Below are 21,735 nucleotides of genomic sequence, written 5' to 3' on the forward strand. Positions count from 1 at the left end.
AAACAATCAGTCAATGTCCCCTAATCAATGGTTAAAATATTATACACACCTGTGAGAATAATTTTACCATCAAATTGGGGACATATTGTTGCAATGGTGTTGACATATTCTATGACTGACTGTGTTCTTTTGTTATAATTGGTCAATTTGCTCAGAAAACTTCTTAAGAAGTATATTCATTGGGGGGTTCATATTTTAGCATTAAATTTGGAACATCTTGCAGCGATGGTGTTATGAATGACCTTGACTGTTATTTTAAATAAAAAAATCAGTCAATGTCCCCAAATTAATGGTTAAAATATTATACACACCTGTGAGAATAATTTTACCATCAAATTGGGGACATATTGTTGCAATGGTGTTGACATTGTCTATGACTGACTGTGTTCTTTTGTTATGATTGGTCAATGTGCTCAGAAAACTTCTTAAAAAGCATATTCTTTGGGGGTTCATATTTTGGCATTAAATTTGGAACATCTTGCAGCGATGGTGTTATGAATGATCATGACTGTGATTTCAAATAAAACAATCAGTCAATGTCCCCAAATTAATGGTTAAAATATTATACACACCTGTGAGAATAATTTTACCATCAAATTGGGGACATACTGTTGCAATGGTGTTGACATATTCTATGACTGACTGTGTTCTTTTGTTATGATTGGTCAATGTGCTCAGAAAACTTCTTAAAAAGCATATTCTTTGGGGGTTCATATTTTGGCATTAAATTTGGAACATCTTGCAGCGATGGTGTTATGAATGATCATGACTGTGATTTCAAATAAAACAATCAGTCAATGTCCCCAAATTAATGGTTAAAATATTATACACACCTGTGAGAATAATTTTACCATCAAATTGGGGACATATTGTTGCAATGGTGTTGACATATTCTATGACTGACTGTGTTCTTTTGTTATAATTGGTCAATTTGCTCAGAAAACTTCTTAAGAAGTATATTCATTGGGGGGTTCATATTTTAGCATTAAATTTGGAACATCTTGCAGCGATGGTGTTATGAATGACCTTGACTGTTATTTCAAATAAAAAAATCAGTCAATGTTCCCAAATCAATGGTTAAAATATTATACACACCTGTGAGAATAATTTTACCATCAAATTGGGGACATATTGTTGCAATGGTGTTGACATTGTCTATGACTGACTGTGTTCTTTTGTTATAATTGGTCAATGTGCTCAGAAAACTTCTTAAGAAGCATATTCATTGGGGGTTGATACTTTGACATTAAATTTGGAACATCTCGCAGCGATGGTGTTATGAATGACCTTGACTGTTATTTTAAAGAAAAAAATCAGTCAATGTCTCCAAATTAATGGTTAAAATATTATACACACCTGTGAGAATAATTTTACCATCAAATTGGGGACATATTGTTGCAATGGTGTTGACATATTCTATGACTGACTGTGTTCTTTTGTTATAATTGGTCAATGTGCTCAGAAAACTTCTTAAGAAGCATATTCATTGGGGGTTGATACTTTGACATTAAATTTGGAACATCTTGCAGCGATGGTGTTATGAATGACCTTGACTGTTATTTCAAATAAAAAAATCAGTCAATGTCCCCAAATTAATGGTTAAAATATTATACACACCTGTGAGAATAATTTAACCATCAAATTGGGGACATATTGTTGCAATGGTGTTGACATATTCTATGACTGACTGTGTTCTTTTGTTATAATTGGTCAATGTGCTCAGAAAACTTCTTAAAAAGCATATTCTTTGGGGGTTCATATTTTGGCATTAAATTTGGAACATCTTGCAGCGATGGTGTAATGAATGATCATGACTGTGATTTCAAATAAAACAATCAGTCAATGTCCCCTAATCAATGGTTAAAATATTATACACACCTGTGAGAATAATTTTACCATCAAATTGGGGACATATTGTTGCAATGGTGTTGACATATTCTATGACTGACTGTGTTCTTTTGTTATAATTGGTCAATTTGCTCAGAAAACTTCTTAAGAAGTATATTCATTGGGGGGTTCATATTTTAGCATTAAATTTGGAACATCTTGCAGCGATGGTGTTATGAATGACCTTGACTGTTATTTCAAATAAAAAAATCAGTCAATGTTCCCAAATCAATGGTTAAAATATTATACACACCTGTGAGAATAATTTTACCATCAAATTGGGGACATATTGTTGCAATGGTGTTGACATTGTCTATGACTGACTGTGTTCTTTTGTTATAATTGGTCAATGTGCTCAGAAAACTTCTTAAGAAGCATATTCATTGGGGGTTGATACTTTGACATTAAATTTGGAACATCTCGCAGCGATGGTGTTATGAATGACCTTGACTGTTATTTTAAATAAAAAAATCAGTCAATGTCCCCAAATTAATGGTTAAAATATTATACACACCTGTGAGAATAATTTTACCATCAAATTGGGGACATATTGTTGCAATGGTGTTGACATATTCTATGACTTACTGTGTTCATTTGTTATAATTGGTCAATGTGCTCTTTAAGAAAATGTAATAGAAGGCCAATTTTTTGGTACGGTTAGCACATTTTATTAAACATAATGATATTTCTATAAGGTAAATGTTTTTCGGGCTTACATCAGGCATATTGGAGATACAAATGTTTCATTTCCAGTGCTTGATTCTAATATGTCTGCGCCTATGCTTGGCTTTTCAAGCATGACTCACAAACAAAGAAATTGCGCAAAGATTTAAATCAAATGCTGTAATCATTGTGTGCAACCAAAATGAAAGGTACAATTAAAATTAACTATATTCAAATTTATTTTGCTGCCTGATTTTAAAAAATCTACTCGCAATTGCTGGCCTGGTTCATTTTACTTTTGTTTGCAAAAGTTAACTCATGATTACGCAATGTAAATCTTCTGATGGCTGCCCTCGGTAGTGATAAAAATGAGATATTGAAAAATACCTAATCGATTATAGTAATTATATTTGTTGCCTATTCAGGGTTTAAGAGTTCTAAAAAAACTATGTTAAAATGTTTACCTTGAAGATAATCGCGTTAAGTGTTTAAAAGTTGTAAATCTAGATAAGACATCAGTCTACAACCTTGGGCTGGCTGTTTGCAATTCAAAACCTTAACTTTAACAGATTGCCTTAAATTCTGTGAAGCAATTGGTTACACTGAAATTATTACCAAACACAAAAGTCTAATGTCAATTTAACCTTTACACGTCATACATGTGTGGATTTAGTACTCTACATAAATTTAATAAAAACTATTAAACTTCTAAGTTGATATTTTAGGAAAAATGAAGTCATGAATAACTTTTATAACCAAATTTATGAAAGTGTGAGAAAAGTATCACATACCGACAACTCCAAAATAGTTGAAAAAAACGAAAATTAGCCAGAGTTATCTTCTCCATGCAAAAGTCCCTGTTTATTAGATAAAAAATTCATACATGTGTGTGAAGTGAAGTCCCCAAAGTTAGTGTTAAATTCTCACGGGCTATAACTGAAAAACGAATAAAGTGACAGCTCCCAAAATCAGTGCATTCGTAAACCCAACAAAAAATATTGCAACATGTTATTTTTTAAAGCTCTTAATGACAGATGAAAATTGTCCTCAAAGTGATGGTAAAAATATCGCGTCCCCAATTGCATGCGTTTACAAGACTGTGTGTGCATGTATGTGTGCAAATGTGTCCGCAAGTGTGTGTGTGTGTTGGTGTGCGCATGTGTGTGGGTGTGTGCATGTGTGTGCGCTTGCAGAGTGAACTTGTAAATGCATGCAATTGGGGACTCACACCAGAATTTAACAGGCAAATTGGGGACGTTCGGAAATTGGGGAAGTCCCCAATCTTTTAAACCCTTTTTTCTTATAAAAAACTAAAAAATATATAGTTTAATCCAACTCCCGACAAAATCTGAGCACTGTCCCCAATTGCCTGCATTTGTACGAGAACATCTGTGAGTGTGGGTGTGTGAAAAAATATGTAAGTCCCCATAAAGTTTGCTAAATTCTCACACACATTTGACCTGTTTCCATTTGTTAGTAGGCAATTATTTGCGGAGTTTTTTTCTCATAGAAACTTTTTACCTAACAATTGAGGACTTTATGTCTTATTGGGGAGCTAATTTCTATCTTGTAAAAACTCACAATATTTGCGAGTTTCTACAAGAATGAAATTACAAGAGATGAAAACTCACAATATTTGTGAGTGAAAAGTCACAATATTTGTGAGTTTTTATCTAAAATGTAGCTTCGGAAGCAAATTGAGCGTTTAAACTATTTTTGAACTTATGTTTAGCTAAAGGCTATATTTGCTCTTCTGCATTACAAATGTATTTTGTAGTTTAGCATCTGCAAAGTTTTTTTTACAAAATAATGTATTTGGTCAGCAGTTATACACGCTCAGCAGACATTTGAAAGTGTGTCTCGTTTGCTTCCTTCAATAGTTCAAGCTTTTAATAATCCTTTTGAGCTCTTGTACTTTTTTAAATATTCTCACATATGCATCCTTCTTTACTTACTAGCTTTTTTTAGTATGGTTGTAGTTTATACGCAATTAAAAAAAATTGTGCATTATTATTCAAAAGATTTGTTTGAATTCATTACGTAAATTTCTTAACTAAGTTATAGCTGCATGAAATCTCAGGTTAATTTCACATAGTCTTAAGCATAACATCTCTGTACATGTACTTTATTGACTTCAAATCTTGATCCATTGTATGTCTTTGCAAGAACTTTACTACATCATCTTTCCTTGATATTTTTAGACTGAATAAAATATTAAAATAAAACATATAGCCTCCAATGCTTTCTCTAACTCGTTTACATTTTTCCTATAGCTATGAATAATAATGGTCAAAATTCTGATTTAAAATATATTTTAAAAGTTAACTTGAATGTCTGATAATTTTGGTTCAAAACATTTAAAACAAACATTATTGAACCAATTTCAAGTGTCTCTGCAAATTTGTAATCTGAGATCTGTATATTGTTAGAATTCAATCAAATCTTCTATTTTTTCTTGCTCAGACCAATGGTCCATCATTGAACTTTTTTACTATGTAGTATTCTTTCATCAGCTCCACTAAAAAACTTTTGTTACTTCTAAAAGATCAGATTCAATTACAAAGATTGACAAGGTAGTATATCTTTAGAGAATGAAATAGCTAGATGGAAAATTCTGCCATACATTTATCGCTCCTCATTGAAAATACTTATAGTTGTTTTAGAAAATATATATATTTCATCAAGTTTATATTGAGTATGTTGACAATACCAATATTTTTATCTAAAGCTTGATTGTAATTTAACTCCTATGTCCCTATGCTTGCTTTTCATGTATGGCTTGAAAACAATGGAATTATACAAGTTTCAAGTTTAATCAATTGCGGTTATCAATGTGTAAAACTAAGCAGCAGTGTCAACATTTAATGAATATATTTAATTTTTTTGGCTTTTGGATTTTTGAAAAAGTGCTTGTCATCACCTCACTTGTTCTTTTTACTTTTGTTTATAATAGTTAACTCATGCTGACGCAATGTAAATATGTTGATAACTGGCATTGCTAGCAGTATAAAACAAGATACGGCAATAAGATTAATTCAGTAACGTAATTAAATTTGTTGTCTGTTTATGCCAATCACTAATGGCCTAACGCTGAGTTATCTTTTGTACATCATACATGTGTAGAATTAATAGTTCCTAAAAGTAAATTAAAAAAGTGTCATAATATGTATATTTATTACTCAACAAAGATTTCATAGACAACTATAGAACTTTTGAACTGAGTTTGAAGTAGAAATGAAGTCATGCATAACTTTTAATAGCGTAATTATGAAAGTGTGCACATGAGATTGCACATGAAAATGTCCATCGAGCACATGAAATTGGCAAAAAATTAGGTATACAAAAAAGCAAAGTGTTTTTGCATACTCGCAAACAATAAAAATATTTTTTGGGGTGTTAAATGGGTGTGAAATACTGAACGCAAATAATCGTCAACATGAATGATTTTTTTAATGTTTATTACTACCTGGTTCATGGGAATGCAACAGATTAAAAATTTTTTAATTTTATTATAGTATTCATCATATATAATTCTAGCTGGATTTCAGTAGTGTATATATGTAAGACCCTAATACGGTTCAATGAATGCATGAAACTTTGTTTGTTATACAATACAAAGCCAAATGCGCTTAGCTAACGTCTCAGCAAATAAGCAATGCATACTGAAAATCTATATATAAATATCAGTGTCTTTTTGTCTTTTATTGTATGTTCATTTATAACTTACATGACTCTCGCATAAGCTTGATTGATATGATAAGCAAGAATATTGCAATCAGTAGAGAGCTGTAGTAGGACTGAAACAGGCACAGTATAAATTACACAAATATATAAACAGTACACAGAAATAAATGCAGTACGCAGAAATAAAAAAACACCTTCATTTGAAACCATCATTTTTATTACCCGTGCAAAATCGGGCATTCTGCTTGTTTTATATAAAGCAAGAGAGGCTGCTACCTATTTGTAAAAATTCACAACAATAAAAAATCGAAAGAAGTTAGACCAATATAACAAAAAAAACATTTTTTATAATTAAAACACAAAATGAAACCAAAACTTCTGTTGATCACCAAAAAATACCAAATAGTAGATCCCTGGTCAAAAATTTTCAAAATCACACTGGCAAAACTGCTAGAAATTTCTTGTAAACTGTTTTTTTAATTATTCTTGACTAAGTTATTACTTGCGCTGTTTTAATTAAAAAAGTTCACAGGTAAACGTTTGTTTTTTTGCTATTTTTAATTTTGTTCAAAAAACTTTGCAATTTTTTTTATAGATTGCATTGTAACAAACTAATTTTAGATATCAATAGCGATAGGGCAATAATTTAATTATGGTGTTATTGTTATTGTGATTCCTAATTTGAAGTAAACAGTTTCATGAGAATTATTCTATAGCTGGCCATTGACTACTTCTGTTGGAAAGCTTACCTACAGTTTTAATGTTTGGAAAACCGACTCATTTTACTTTTTGTTGGTCATAGTTGCTTGTTTTTTTTAATAGTTACTTTAAAAAACTCTCACAGCATTGGTAAAATTTTCGTGCTATCTGAGATTTGTTTGAGCCAACGTGTTGTCGCTTCTCAACCTTTGCCTGTCATACATTTAGCCTGTAGTGTCTTGCTTATGATTATGTAACATCGCAGAACCACAAGTTAAATATAGAGAACAAAGAAACTTATTCAGTACTGCTGGTCATCTATAATAACAAGATTATAACATTGGATGCTTTACACACCAAATCAAAGACAAATAAGGTGTTTACTTCCATAAAATTTGTGCTCAGTAGCATATACAATTTACAAATATTCAACGAGTTTATTATTTTCCATTTACTCCATTCTATAATATTCTATTGGCACAAGGCTTTATTGTTAATTAAAAACCAAGCAGATGCAGTGAGTGAGACATGTTTTTAATAAAATAGTAGCTTGTAAATTTCACAGACACTGCAAATAATATGTCAATAATTTACCTAGGCGCGAGATTTTGAACTTCATTTGCAATATCACCCAGTTAGCCTCAAATAGAACAAATTGTATTTGTTTTGTAGTAATGATACTCATGCTCACGTTCATTTTAAATCACACTGTTTTTACTATGCCAATCTTTTTAAGAAAATGCGTACTTATTTTCCAATATAAATAGCTTTCAAAATGCATCAAATTACTGCTCAGGCGCCAAAGAGTAATTTTATATGTTTCAAATGGAGAAAATAAAGTGAACCACCTGTAATAATCAAGCCGGATCATATTTTCAAAATATTACATCTGAATTGACGTTGCACACAAAGATTACTGTTATCATAAACTATACAGACGTAGATCAATGTTGTCAAATATTTCACATGGAAACATCCTATTTGACATTTGCAAGAATTTTTTATAGATTGCATTGTAGCAAACTAATTTTAGATATCAATAGTGCAATAATTTACTTATTGTTCTATTGTTATTGTGATTGCTAATTTGAACTAATCAGTTTTTTGAGAATTATTTTATAACTGGTCATTGACAACTTCGGTTGTAAATTTTATCTACAGTTTCAATGTTTGGAAAACCCATCTAATTGTACTTTGTGCTACTGATAGTTGTTCTTTTTTCCATAATTACTTTGAAAAAGTCTCACGGCATTAGTGAAATTTTGATGCTGTTTGCGATTTGTCTGACCCAACATGTTATCACTTTTCAATCTTTGCCTGTCATACCTTGAGCCTGTAGTGTTTTGCTTATGATTATGTAATATCGAAGAAGCAGGAGTTAAATCTGGAGAACAAAGAAACTTATTCAGTACTGCTGGTCATATACAATAACAAGATTATAACATTTGATGCTTTATACACCAATCAAAGACAAATCAAATGTTTACTCTCATAAAGTTTGCTTTTGGTAGCATATACAATTTACAAATATTCGATGAGTTTAGTATTTTCTGTCTACTTTGCTCTACAGTATTCTATTATGCGCAAAGCTTTATGGTTAGCTAAAATGCAAGCCGACTCAGCAAGTGAGACATGTTGTAAATGCTATGGTGGCTTCAAAATCCCCAGACACTGCAAATAGTTTTTAAGAATCTACCCAGGTGCCATGTTTTAAACTTTATTTGCAACATCACCTAGCTAGCCTCAAACAGGCAATATTACATTTGTTTTGGATTAATGATAGTCATGCTCACGTTCATTTCAGATCACATGATTTTTACTAAGCCCATTTTTTTAAGGAAATGCGTACATATTTGCCTATCTAAACAGCTTTCACCATTCATCAACTTACTGCACAGTTGCCAAAGAGTTATGCCATGCGTTTTGAATCGAAAAAATAAAGTGAACAACAGTTAACGGTAAAGACGAATCACCTTTTCAAAATATTTCATATTATTGGATGCTGCTCACATAAATGATTATTATCATAAACAATACTGACTTAGTAAAATATTGCCGAAGGTTTCACGTTGAAATGTTATACTTAAAATTTTATTAAATACTTAAAAACTTTGATAGTTACTGTCTATTTTTATTTTAAAAACTTAAATATGAATTAAAAGCCAAACAGGCATAGCAAGTGAAATGTGTTTGAAAGGTTGTATTTTGTTTCACAGATTCTGAAGATAATCTGGCAAATACCTACTTAGCGGACAGCAAATCACCTTTAGTTGCAATATTGTTTTTTAGCTGTACACAAATTATATTATATTTGTATTGCATTAGTGTTGTTGCCTTGTGTATGTGTTTGCCAATTATAGGCTCAATAGTTTTTATCATGCAAATATTTGAAAGAAAATAAATATATTTTAATACACCTAATAATTTTTGTACAAGAATTGGTAAAAATCCCAAACTAATAGGTTAAATGTCATACACACCCATGATAATAATTCCAAAACCGAAATGAGGATATATTATCACAATGTTATTTTTATTATTTGGTTAAACTAATGTTTGCAAAATTAATCGTTGAAATAACAAACACACCTCCGATTTCTCAATGTTCAATGAATTTTGTATGGATGAAAGTATACTTAATTAATTCATTAATATTCTAAAAGTAATGGTTGTATTTTAATTAATGGTTTTGATAATATTCGTAGTTATTGAAATAGCATTGAGAAATTTTATGACTGTATGTACAGTTATGATATTTGCTTTATGTTTTCAAACCAATGGCCATACAAGCAAATTTTCATGCACTGATATTTTTACCATCAATTTGGGAACATCTTATTACAATTGTTTTGAGATTGGTGGCGACTAATTGTGCTCTTATAATCATTGTATAGTGTTCCAAACTAATGGTTGTAATATGATAATTATTTGTTGGGGTATTCATCTTTCCAAATTAGAGATATTTTATTCTTTGTCATCAAATGTAACAACAAACTGAAGAAAACCTTTTATAACATCCTTGATATGAATTAATACTATGTATGCATCAAAAAATTTTGACAATTATTTCAAACCAATGGTTAAAAGATCATGCAAACTCGTGGTTATATTTGAACCCTCAAATTAGCAACAACATATCACAATGGCGTTGAGATGCTATATCACACAAACTGCTTTTGTAATAACTGCTCAATATCCCCGAGCAAATGGTTAAAAAATCATACAAGCTTTGTGGAGATAATGAAGCGAGCATTAGGGACATTTTATTACAGATACTTTCAGCTGTTGTATGACTGTGAGCGGAGTTGCATATTGGCCAACTTCCCAGAATAGTTACATAATTATAAACACTGGTGATGGTATTTTAGCATCTATTTGGGGACATCTTGTCACAATAGCTATGAGATGCTTGATCACTGCGTGTAGATTTGTAATAATTGGTCAATGTTTCAAACTAATGGAAGCAATATCATTCACAGTTGCAATAAGAGTTTTGCCACAAAATTGGTGAACTCTTCTCACACATTCGCTTTAAGATGGTTGACGAATAAGTGTGAACTTACAATTGTAGATCAATTTTTTCAAGCTAATGGTTTAAATATAACTAAAACTTGCTGTGATATTTGTGCCATTAAATTAGAAAGATTTTACCACAGCCCAGATGCATTGAAATGATTAGTGACTGTAAGTGAACTTACAAAAATTTGTAAAGTCATATGCACATGTGATAATAGTTCTGTGATCAAATTGAGACATCTTGGCATGATGAATTTACATGGCTTAAAACTGCACATTATTTTACCATAATTGGTTAATGCGACCATACAAATGTTTAAAATAGCGTAAACATGTCTGAGATATTTGGCTGTCAAATAACGGTCATCTTACAGCAACGGTTTTTAGATTGTTCATGACTGTGAGTTCACACATAATAATTGTTCTATGTCCCCAAATTAATGGTTAAAATATCATACACACCTGTGAGAATAATTTTACCATCAAATTGGGGACATATTGTTGCAATGGTGTTGACATTGTCTATGACTGACTGTGTTCTTCTGTTCTAATTGGTCAATGTGCTCAGAAAACTGCTTAAAAAGCATATTCATTAGAGTTGGTATTTTGGCATTAAATTTGGAACATCTTGCAGCAATGGTATTAAGAATGATCATGACTGTTATCTCAAATAAAATAATCAGTCAATGTCCCCAAATCATTGGTTAAAATATCATACACACCTGTGAGAATAATTTTACCATCAAATTGGGGACATATACTATGACTGACTGTGTGCTTTTGTTATAATTGATCAATGTGCTCAGGAAACTGCTTAAGAAGCATAATTATTGGGATTGATATTTTGGCATTAAATTTGGAAAATCGGGCAGCAATGGTTTTAGGAATGATGATGACTGTGATTTCCAATAAAATAATCAGTCAATGTCCCTAAATCAATGGTTAAAATATCATACACACCTGTGAGAATAATTTTACCATCAAATTGGGGACATATTGTTGCAATGGTGTTGACATAATCTATGACTGACTGTGTGCTTTTGTTATAATTGATCAATGTGCTCAGGAAACTGCTTAATAAGCATGATTATTAGGATTGATATTTTGGCATTAAATTTGGAACATCGAGCAGCAATGGTATTAGGAATGATGATGACTGTGATTTCAAATAAAATAATCAGTCAATGTCCCCAAATCAATGGTTAAAATGTCATACACACCTGTGAGAATAATTTTACCATCAAATTGGGGACATATTGTTGCAATGGTGTTGACATTGTCTATGACTGACTGTTTTCTTCTGTTCTAATTGGTCAATGTGCTCAGAAAACTGCTTAAAAAGCATATTCATTAGAGTTGGTATTTTGACATTAAATTTGGAACATCTTGCAGCAATGGTATTAAGAATGATCATGACTGTTATCTCAAATAAAATAATCAGTCAATGTCCCCAAATCATTGGTTAAAATATCATACACACCTGTGAGAATAATTTTACCATCAAATTGGGGACATATTCTATGACTGACTGTGTGCTTTTGTTATAATTGATCAATGTGCTCAGGAAACTGCTTAAGAAGCATAATTATTGGGATTGATATTTTGGCATTAAATTTGGAATATCGGGCAGCAATGGTATTAGGAATGATGATGACTGTGATTTCCAATAAAATAATCAGTCAATGTCCCTAAATCAATGGTTAAAATATCATACACACCTGTGAGAATAATTTTACCATCAAATTGGGGACATATTGTTGCAATGGTGTTGACATAATCTATGACTGACTGTGTGCTTTTGTTATAATTGATCAATGTGCTCAGGAAACTGCTTAAGAAGCATAATTATTGGGATTGATATTTTGGCATTAAATTTGGAACATCGGGCAGCAATGGTATTAGGAATGATGATGACTGTGATTTCCAATAAAATAATCAGTCAATGTCCCTAAATCAATGGTTAAAATATCATACACACCTGTGAGAATAATTTTACCATCAAATTGGGGACATATTGTTGCAATGGTGTTGACATAATCTATGACTGACTGTGTGCTTTTGTTATAATTGATCAATGTGCTCAGGAAACTGCTTAATAAGCACGATTATTAGGATTGATATTTTGGCATTAAATTTGGAACATCGAGCAGCAATGGTATTAGGAATGATGATGACTGTGATTTCAAATAAAATAATCAGTCAATGTCCCCAAATTAATGGTTAAAATATCATACACACATGTGAGAATAATTTTACCATCAAATTAGGGACATATTGTTGCAATGGTGTTGACATTGTCTATGACTGACTAAGTTCTTCTGTTCTAATTGGTCAATGTGCTCAGAAAACTTCTTAAAAAGCATATTCATTGGAGTTGATATTTTGGCATTAAATTTGGAACATCGAGCAGCAATGGTATTAGGAATGATGATGACTGTGATTTCTAATAAAATAATCAGTAAATGTCCCCAAATCAATGGTTAAAATATCATACACACCTGTGAGAATAATTTTACCATCAAATTGGGGACATATTGTTGCAATGGTGTTGACATATTCTATGACTGACTGAGTTATTTTGTTGTAATTGGTCAATGTGCTCAGAAAACTGCTTAAGAAGCATATTTATTGGGATTGATATTTTGGCATTAAATTTGGAACATCGAGCAGCAATGGTTTTAGGAATGATGATGACTGTGATTTCAAATAAAATAATCAGTCAATGTCCCCAAATCAATGGTTAAAATATCATACACACCTGTGAGAATAATTTTACCATCAAATTGGGGACATATTGTTGCAATGGTGTTGACATTGTCTATGACTGACTGTGTTCTTCTGTTCTAATTGGTCAATGTGCTCAGAAAACTTCTTAAAAAGCATATTCATTGGAGTTGGTATTTTGGCATTAAATTTGGAACATCGAGCAGCAATGGTGCTAGGAATATTCATGACTGTGACATCAAATAAGATAAACAGTCAATGTCCCCAAATCCATGGTTAAAATATCATGCACACCTGTGAGAATAATTTTACCATCAAATTGGGGACATATTGTTGCAATGGGGTTGACATATTCTATGACTGACTGAGTTATTTTGTTATAATTGTTCAATGTGCTCAGGAAACTGCTTAAGAAGTACATTCATTAGGGTTAATATTTTGGCATTAAATTTGGAACATCTTGCAGCAATGGAATTAGGAATGATCATGACTGTGATATCAAATAAAATAATCAGTCAGTGTCCCCAAATCAATGGTAAAAGTATCATACACACCTGCGATAATTTTTCTATAACCAATATGGGGATATCTTTTCACGACAATATTTCTACTAATTTGTTAAACTAATGGTTACAAACTTGCTGATTAAAATACCAAACATTCCCTTGTGTTCATATTGCCCTCTAAATAGTTGATGGTGAAAAGTACAGACTCCCTATTAGACTAGCATTGAGCGAATTTATGATATCGTGTGCACTTGTAATAGTTTGTCAATTGTACCTACATGTAAATAACAAATATACTTGTATACTAATACAAACACACTTTTCTTTTATGTTTACATCATACATCAAAAAAACTGTATGACAACATATTTGAAACTATTTTTGACGGTTTGCAGTTACAATAACTGGCCAATTACTTCAAAAAACATTGACTGTAGTATCATACATAATTTAGATGACGTACACGCCTTCAAATTGAACAAAGTTTATTTCAATAGTACCGAGATAGCTCTAATCAGTGTGTGCAGTGATAGTATTTATTTAACACTCCCAAGCTAATGGTTAAATCATTTTGCATTTTTTTGGTCATATCTGCACTAAAAATTGAGTCAATCTTGTTATTAAACATTTGAATAGATTACAATTAAATGTATGGTTTTTGCAAAGATGGGCAACTCAATATATTTTTAAGAAAATGTAATAGAAGGCAACTTTTTGGTACGGATAACACGTTTTATTAAACATAATGATATTTTTATAAGGTAAAAGTTATTGGGCTTACATTAGGCATATTGGAGATACCAATGCTTCATTTCCAAAGCTTGATTCTAATATGTCTCTGCCTATGCTTGGCTTTTCATGGATGGCTTACAAACAAAGGAATTGCGCAAAAGTTTAAATTAAAAGTGGTAATCACCGTGTGCAAGCAAACAGAAAAGTACGACTAAAATTAACTATATCCCAATTTATTTGGCTTCCTGATTTAAAAAAAATTACTCGCATTTGCTTGCCTGGTTTTTTTTACTTTTGTTTAAAAAAGTTAACTCATGATCGCGCAATGTAAATTTTCTGATGGCTGCTCTTGGTAGTGATAAAATGAGATGTAGCAAAATACTTTATCGATTATAGTAATTAAATTTGTTGCCTATTCAGGGCTTAAGAGTTCTATGAAAACTATGTTAAAATGTTTACCTTGAACATACTCGCGTTAAATGTTGAAAAGTCTTAAATCTAGATAGACATCAGCCTGCAACCCAGGCCTGGCTGTTTGCAATTCAAAAACTTAACTTGAACAGATCACCGTAAATTCTGTGAAGCAATTGATTACACTGAATTTATTTTTAAACATAAAAGTCTAAGGTCGATTCAACCTTTGCGCACCATACATGTGTAGAATTAGTTCTTTAAATAGGTTTCATAAAGAACTATTAAACTTCTAAGTTGATATTTGGGGAAAAATTAAGTGATGGATAACTTTTACAAGCACATTTATGAAAGTGTGGGAAAAGTATCACATACCGACAACTCCATAATGGTTGAAAAAAACAAAAATAAGCCAGAGTTATCTTCTCTACACAAAAGTCCCCGTTTATTAGATAAAAAATTCATACATGTGTGTGATGTGATGTCCCCAAAGTTAGTGTTAAATTCTCATGAGCTATAACTGAAAAACGGATAAGATGACAGCTCCAAAAATCAGTGCATTTGTAAACCCAACAAAAAATGTTTTATTATGTTATTTTTTAAAGCTTTTAATGATAGATGAAAAATGTCCTCAAAGTGATGGTAAAAATATCGCGTCCCCAATTGCATGCGTTTACAAGACTGTGTGCATGCATGTGTGTTCCGGGGTCTGTGTCTGCGCGGGGTCTGTATTTCTGGTGTGTGTTTTTGGGTATCATGTGTGTGTGTCGAGTGTGTGCGTCAGGTATGTGTGTCGAGTGTGTGTGGGTCTGTGTGTGCATGTCAATATAAAAAATATATCTCAGAAGATGTTAATATTTCAAGTTAGTTCAATGCACAGGTGGTTGAGAACTGCAATTTCCAAATATGTTTGGTTTTAGTGAAAATAGCCGTAGTGCAGTTTATCCTGTAATATTTTGTTGTTCTAATTGCCCTTTGCAAGAAAAAGGTATCTGTGAACATTTTAGTTACACATTTTTGCTGCTGTTAGATTTCATCCAATTACAAAATAATTTATAGCAGTTTAGATAGCATGTGCAATATTTTATCAAATTAAAACCTACTGCTCTTTCAGGATTTTTCATTATAAAATAGTAATGATAGTGCTTCTGTAGATGTAAAATTGATTAAAGTTCTTTACAGTAAGAATATCGGAAAAATAATTTCGAATTTAGAACAAATTACTTTTTAAAGAGCTTTGAGAAATGGATTATGATCCGAAGCCAAAGCACTCTTGACTATAATTAACAATCTTTGATTGGTTCATACAAGTTTTAACCAATGTCTATGAACACCTTTTTAGATGATTTGTGTCTATAAGACATGGTTAGACATGACAGTCTGAATCATCATTTACAAAAACTTTCCTTTGGAACCAGGATGAGTATATACAGTGTAATAAGGAATGTGCACTAGAAATATTTAATCTGAACACTATGCTGCACACTGTAGGTAATATTGCTAAGGCACCAATACTGCTTACTGTTCTTTAGCAAATATTTGGAATGCAAGTTATGCTATATGTTGCACAATAGTAAAAGTACAAAAATTCAATTAGCTACAAAAATCCTCATTGATAAATTATCACTGTGTATAGGTTCCAAACCAAACTTTGAAAGCTGATGTTGAGTTACAGGTGCAAATTGTGTAGAAGCCGCATTCAACATTTTCTATTGGTTTAACAAACTTAATTTAAATAAGCCAGCCACATGAAACATTTGGCCAAGTTTATCGTCTATGCTTGTCAGGCACGCTTTGACTCTCAAAGTGGCAATTGACTAATTGGTTTATGTTAAAGGGTGGTGAAGCAGTATGTCTTTAGCAAATTAATCAAAGGAAAGCAGTTCAACAAATGTAATCAGATGCTGGAGTTGTCACAGAACAGTGACCTCATTATGCCAGTACAAGTACTGGAAAATTCTTTGCGTCTTGTTGTGGAAAAATTTCTTTAAGCATTTCCTGATACTAAAAAATACCTTATCCCTGAACGCAGCGTAGAGTTTCGAGATTTAATTTTAGGCTGCATATATAAGCAACACCCAAAAGTTTTACACAAAAAGTTATCTGTTCAGGTGTGGCTTATATACATGCAGTTATGGTAATTAACAAAACAGAAATGATTCACAGAAGCTCTATGTTAAAGATTTTTAAATATTAAAAGTTTATTTGAAAAATTATTATTTTCCATATATTTTCTTACCAATTTTCTAGTGAAAATATTGCCTTTTTAAAAAAACAAACCTAATATGTTGCTTTGCACAGTTTCTGTTTTAGAGGCTAGCCAGCTGCATTACCCGTCCACAGCAACATATTCATGTAAAGCAATAGGTTTTTTAAGAGTTGTCTTTCATACTGTAAAACAACTCCAAATATGCAATCTACTGATATTGTTTTGCTGATCAGACTATGCATACACATATACAGTCATACATGCCAATAGTGTTGGGGAGAACAATAGAAATCTGCAATGTGTTTTACAGCTAGTCTACAATGCCCAGGTATCAAACTACTCAAACCGGAGTTGTCCAATTTTGTACAGAGAACTGATAATGAAATTGACCTGGCTAGGCAAACTGAAATTCTTCAAACTGGCAGTGTTGAATAATTTTGCATGTTTTAAGAAGTTCTACAAAATATTTTGCTATGGCACTGCTGAGCTATTGCCAGCATATACTGAATGGATACTTCTACATGCTTAAAACACTAATCACAGCTCATCAGTTCTTCGTCTATAGCCTGTGTTTTGACATGGTATATACAAACAGTGCTGCAATAATGTGGCTCTGTTATTAAAATTTATTATCAGTAAAATTTCCAAGTATACCAACACAGACAGTATGATGTCAAGGCAAATACAGCACAGCATTAACACCTTACAATAATAAAGCAACGCCAACGTAATAGCCTTTTTATGAGATACAATAACAAAAACGAATGCATGAAAATATATATTTACGGAAACATATGTTGGAAAATGCTGCATGTGCATAATATGTAGGTATAGCAGAACATGAAAAACATAGCATGACATAACAATAACATACCGTTAATTTAACGCAACACTTGTAGATAGGCAAGGTTTTTTGGTTTTTCCGTCAGGTGTATGAACAAACAGTTTTTGACTTGTGTCTACTCTTGAGCAGGCAACGTACAGCTGACCGAGCAGCTGATGTAGTTTGGTCATCTTGGTGTGGTTGCCGTTGCGTCTGCTCTGAAAATTCAGCTCGCCGAGCAGCTGCTGTAAATAATGCAGCATGTTCTTGTCGCCACTGTTTCTGCTGTGGTTTTTGCATGTATGGCAGCTGTAACAGCTGCTTTAAGCCATATGAGTCACAGCTGTGTTTGCTCTGCAGTTTCTGCACTTCTAGCAGCTGCAGTAACAGTTTTTGGCCTGTTCGAGCTGTAGGCTTGTTTGCTCAGCAGTTTCTGTTTGTGTAGCTACTGCTTTGCAAATTTGGTCACTTTATTTATGGGAATCAATCTGTTCTTCCATTTTAGCAGTAGGCTTTTTGAGTGGCATTGTACCGCTTCAACACAGTTAGGAGAGATTAGCATTTTAATTGGTGAAACTGTCAAAATTATTAAATGTAACCTAACTTTTTCTGTAGATTCCTTCACTGGAGGCAATGAGGCAACAGGGTACAATGTTGTAGACCAAATATGAGTGATAATAGATGCTTCGTCTCTTATATGGCTCCCATATGCTTCAGTGACCTCTAAAATCGTTGTTGTCGTTGGATTATGTGAGCCGTTGTCCAAATCTGAATAAAATAACAGAAATCATGGTAGAGACAACAATTAGTTTTAAGATAAACGTGTGCTGCCCACAGAAACATGCCAAGAAATGTCATGCTATAATATATCTAGAGGTAGATGTAGGAGAGCCATGCTATAGCTTTCAACAGTACCATTAAGGATTGTTTCGTTTTCTTTCATTGTTAGAGGCCTACTAACTAGATATAATGCACGCTAGCGGTGAAAGAAAAAGCCACAGAATAGCCGCAGCCTCTAAATAAGCCTGCATGGCTCAAAACATCGAAAAAAGTAGCAGCTAATAGTGTGAAAAATACGGTAATTTATTTTCATTACTTTTATTATTTCAGTTTCCTTTGTTCGATCGAATCGCAGAAAGGAAAGATCGCTCTATAAGGTTGACTAATACACGCACGCACACACACACACGCAAATATACAAAAATATTTCTTGCAGTTTATAAAGTAGACTATTAGGAGTTTTACAAATAGCTAAATTCCTATATATTCTGAAATATGTCTTTAGCTACTTTCGGAGCAAAAGTATCTTAACAACCATAGGATGGTAAACATTGGCTTTGTACACCTTTACTTCTAGAGCCTCTTTTCTGGGAATCTATGCCTACGTTGCCCAGAATTTCCAGATTTCATGAAACTGTGCTGCCAAAGAAGCGCACTCCTACAGAAGGTGGCTAATCATATACAAAAAATATGTATAAGAAGAACATAGAGAGAAAAATAATATATATAAGCGTTATATTATATATTTATATATGTAGATCTATTTATATAGATCCGTAAGTCTGTAGTTTTATCCGTGCATGTGTACATAATTATATATATGTATATATATATATATATATATATATATATACATATGTAAATATACATATATAGGTATATATATATATATATATATATATAAATTGGAAAGTCAAATAGTTTACTTATCTTTCAACTACTGTCAGTTTCCTGCTGGCGCATTCTTCAGGCTGTAAGCTTCAACTGAAGAAGCCTGAAGAATGCGCCAGCAGGAAACTGACAGTAGCTGAAAGATAAGTAAACTATTTGACTTTCCAATTTATACTGCTCCATCCTATGTTGAGCACTCTGATTTTAGTTTCAAGTAGGATACATTTGAATATATATATATATATATATATAGATATGCATATATATATGTATATATATACATATATATACATATGTATGTATATATATGTATATATATATATGATGATGATTATTGCATGGCAATATGAAACTATTAGTAATAAAGTTATTTTAAACTTAACTTTAACTTTCATTTTTACCCAATTTTACATACATATGTATATATATAATTTATATATAATAATATATAATATATAATATAATTTATATAATTATAATTTATTATAATAATATATAATATAATTTATATTTATAATTTAATATATAATTTATATATATACATATATATATGAATATATATGTATATATATATATATATATATATATATATATATATATATATATATATATATATATATATATATATATATATATATATATATATATATATACATACAGTATATAGGCAACTACCAAAGTGGCAATTGACCAATTGTATTTTCCTTTGATGGAGATGCATTACTCTTTCGGCAAATGAATGTACACTAAACATGTTCCAAATCAGCAAGTGAATTTTGTAGAGCACGTAGTCAAGAAAGGGCAAAAGTTGATGCCGGGTTTATAATTGATGTTTTGAACATAGTGTTTGAAATTACTAAGAAAAGCTGCCTCAGTTTTGGCATTATGGAAAACCATTACTGTGAAAAAAAACCTCATTATGCCAGTGCAAGCTCTGGATATTGTATTGCATCTGGAGCAAAAAAATGTTCCTTGTAAAATATAATTTTAGACTGCAATTAAGCCATCCCAAATTTTTAAACACAACATTAGCTTCACAGGTACTGCTTATACAATTTGACTTATTTTAATTAGTGAAAATGGAATGATTGACAGAAGCTCTAAGTTATACATTACTAAATATTAAGAATTTAAACAAACAACAGTTTTTTGTTTATTCTGCCACAAAATCTTTATTGAAATATCATTTTCTTAAAATAAATGCTAATCTGTTGCTTTGAAAATTTTTAGTTTCAAGAGGCTAATCATTAGGAGTTTCACCCAAAAACCTGAATTCCTATATAGTCTCAAATATGATTTTACTACATTCTAAGGACAAATATTTTGATAAGCATAACATGGTAAACATTGACTTTGTGCATTTTTATTTATAGAGCAACATTCCAGAAAACCTGTGACTACTTCATCTAGACTTCCCATCGGAAAAGAAGAACTGGTTGAGAAGCCAGCATCTACAAAAGGTACCTGGATCATTTGCAAAATTATATGCACAAGGTTCTAGATTTAAAATATATATGTAGTTATATATGTTAAATTTTTATATACAACGAACCACATATGCAAAGATATATATTTATAAATCAACCTAAATATATATACTATTCTATGTATATGCATAATCAGGTTTCTAGATTTCTAGGTTGTGCAAATTTCAAGCAAACCTATATATCAGGAAAGTTCTGTACTCTTTTTTTGATGCAGATTATGAACTTTATTTGTGGAAAGTTCTATTTATTTGATTTTTCTAGCTGATATATATATAGTGTGATCAGCTGCTATTTGCTGATACATAGGATTTTGTCATTTCTTCATAGTAGGTTGGCTTATTTTGTGACATTGGAGTCATTTCTTGCTGAACTGTATTTTACCATAGGTTTTTTAGAATTCATAGAATTTTTAAAGTATTTAATAGTTTATAGATATGTATTGTTATGTTAGAGGTTTTTAACTATCTCAACTCTTTAAAGGTTGACTTGCAACCAAATTCACATTACAGTTATTTGGTATCAAAAATTCACTATGTTTTACTCTGCTGTGTTGTAGGTGCAAAACATGTGTAAATGTGATTACTAGCTCTTAAAAGCTGAAAAACAAACAGTTAATCGCCACCATCCTGAAACCACCATAGATTAGAACCTCTTACCAAAACTGCTCAAATAGGACGTACTTGTATAATATGGCATCTGTTTACACTTTCACGCAACCTCATC

The 21,735-nt window shown here is 31.6% G+C and overlaps 1 protein-coding gene across 1 annotated transcript in view; it reads left to right on the forward strand.

The window, feature by feature from the left end:
• Positions 1-21,735, forward strand: part of LOC137410410 (leucine-rich repeat protein lrrA-like) — a 166,571-nt gene that overhangs the window by 142,375 nt on the left and 2,461 nt on the right. The window contains exon 13 of the mRNA XM_068095830.1: positions 20,899-20,985. Within this exon, the coding sequence (XP_067951931.1) occupies positions 20,899-20,985 (87 nt within the window). The remainder of the gene's footprint in view (positions 1-20,898; positions 20,986-21,735) is intronic.

Source organism: Watersipora subatra, unplaced genomic scaffold (genome assembly GCF_963576615.1).
Source record: "Watersipora subatra unplaced genomic scaffold, tzWatSuba1.1 SCAFFOLD_80, whole genome shotgun sequence".
NCBI lineage: Eukaryota > Metazoa > Bryozoa > Gymnolaemata > Cheilostomatida > Watersiporidae > Watersipora > Watersipora subatra.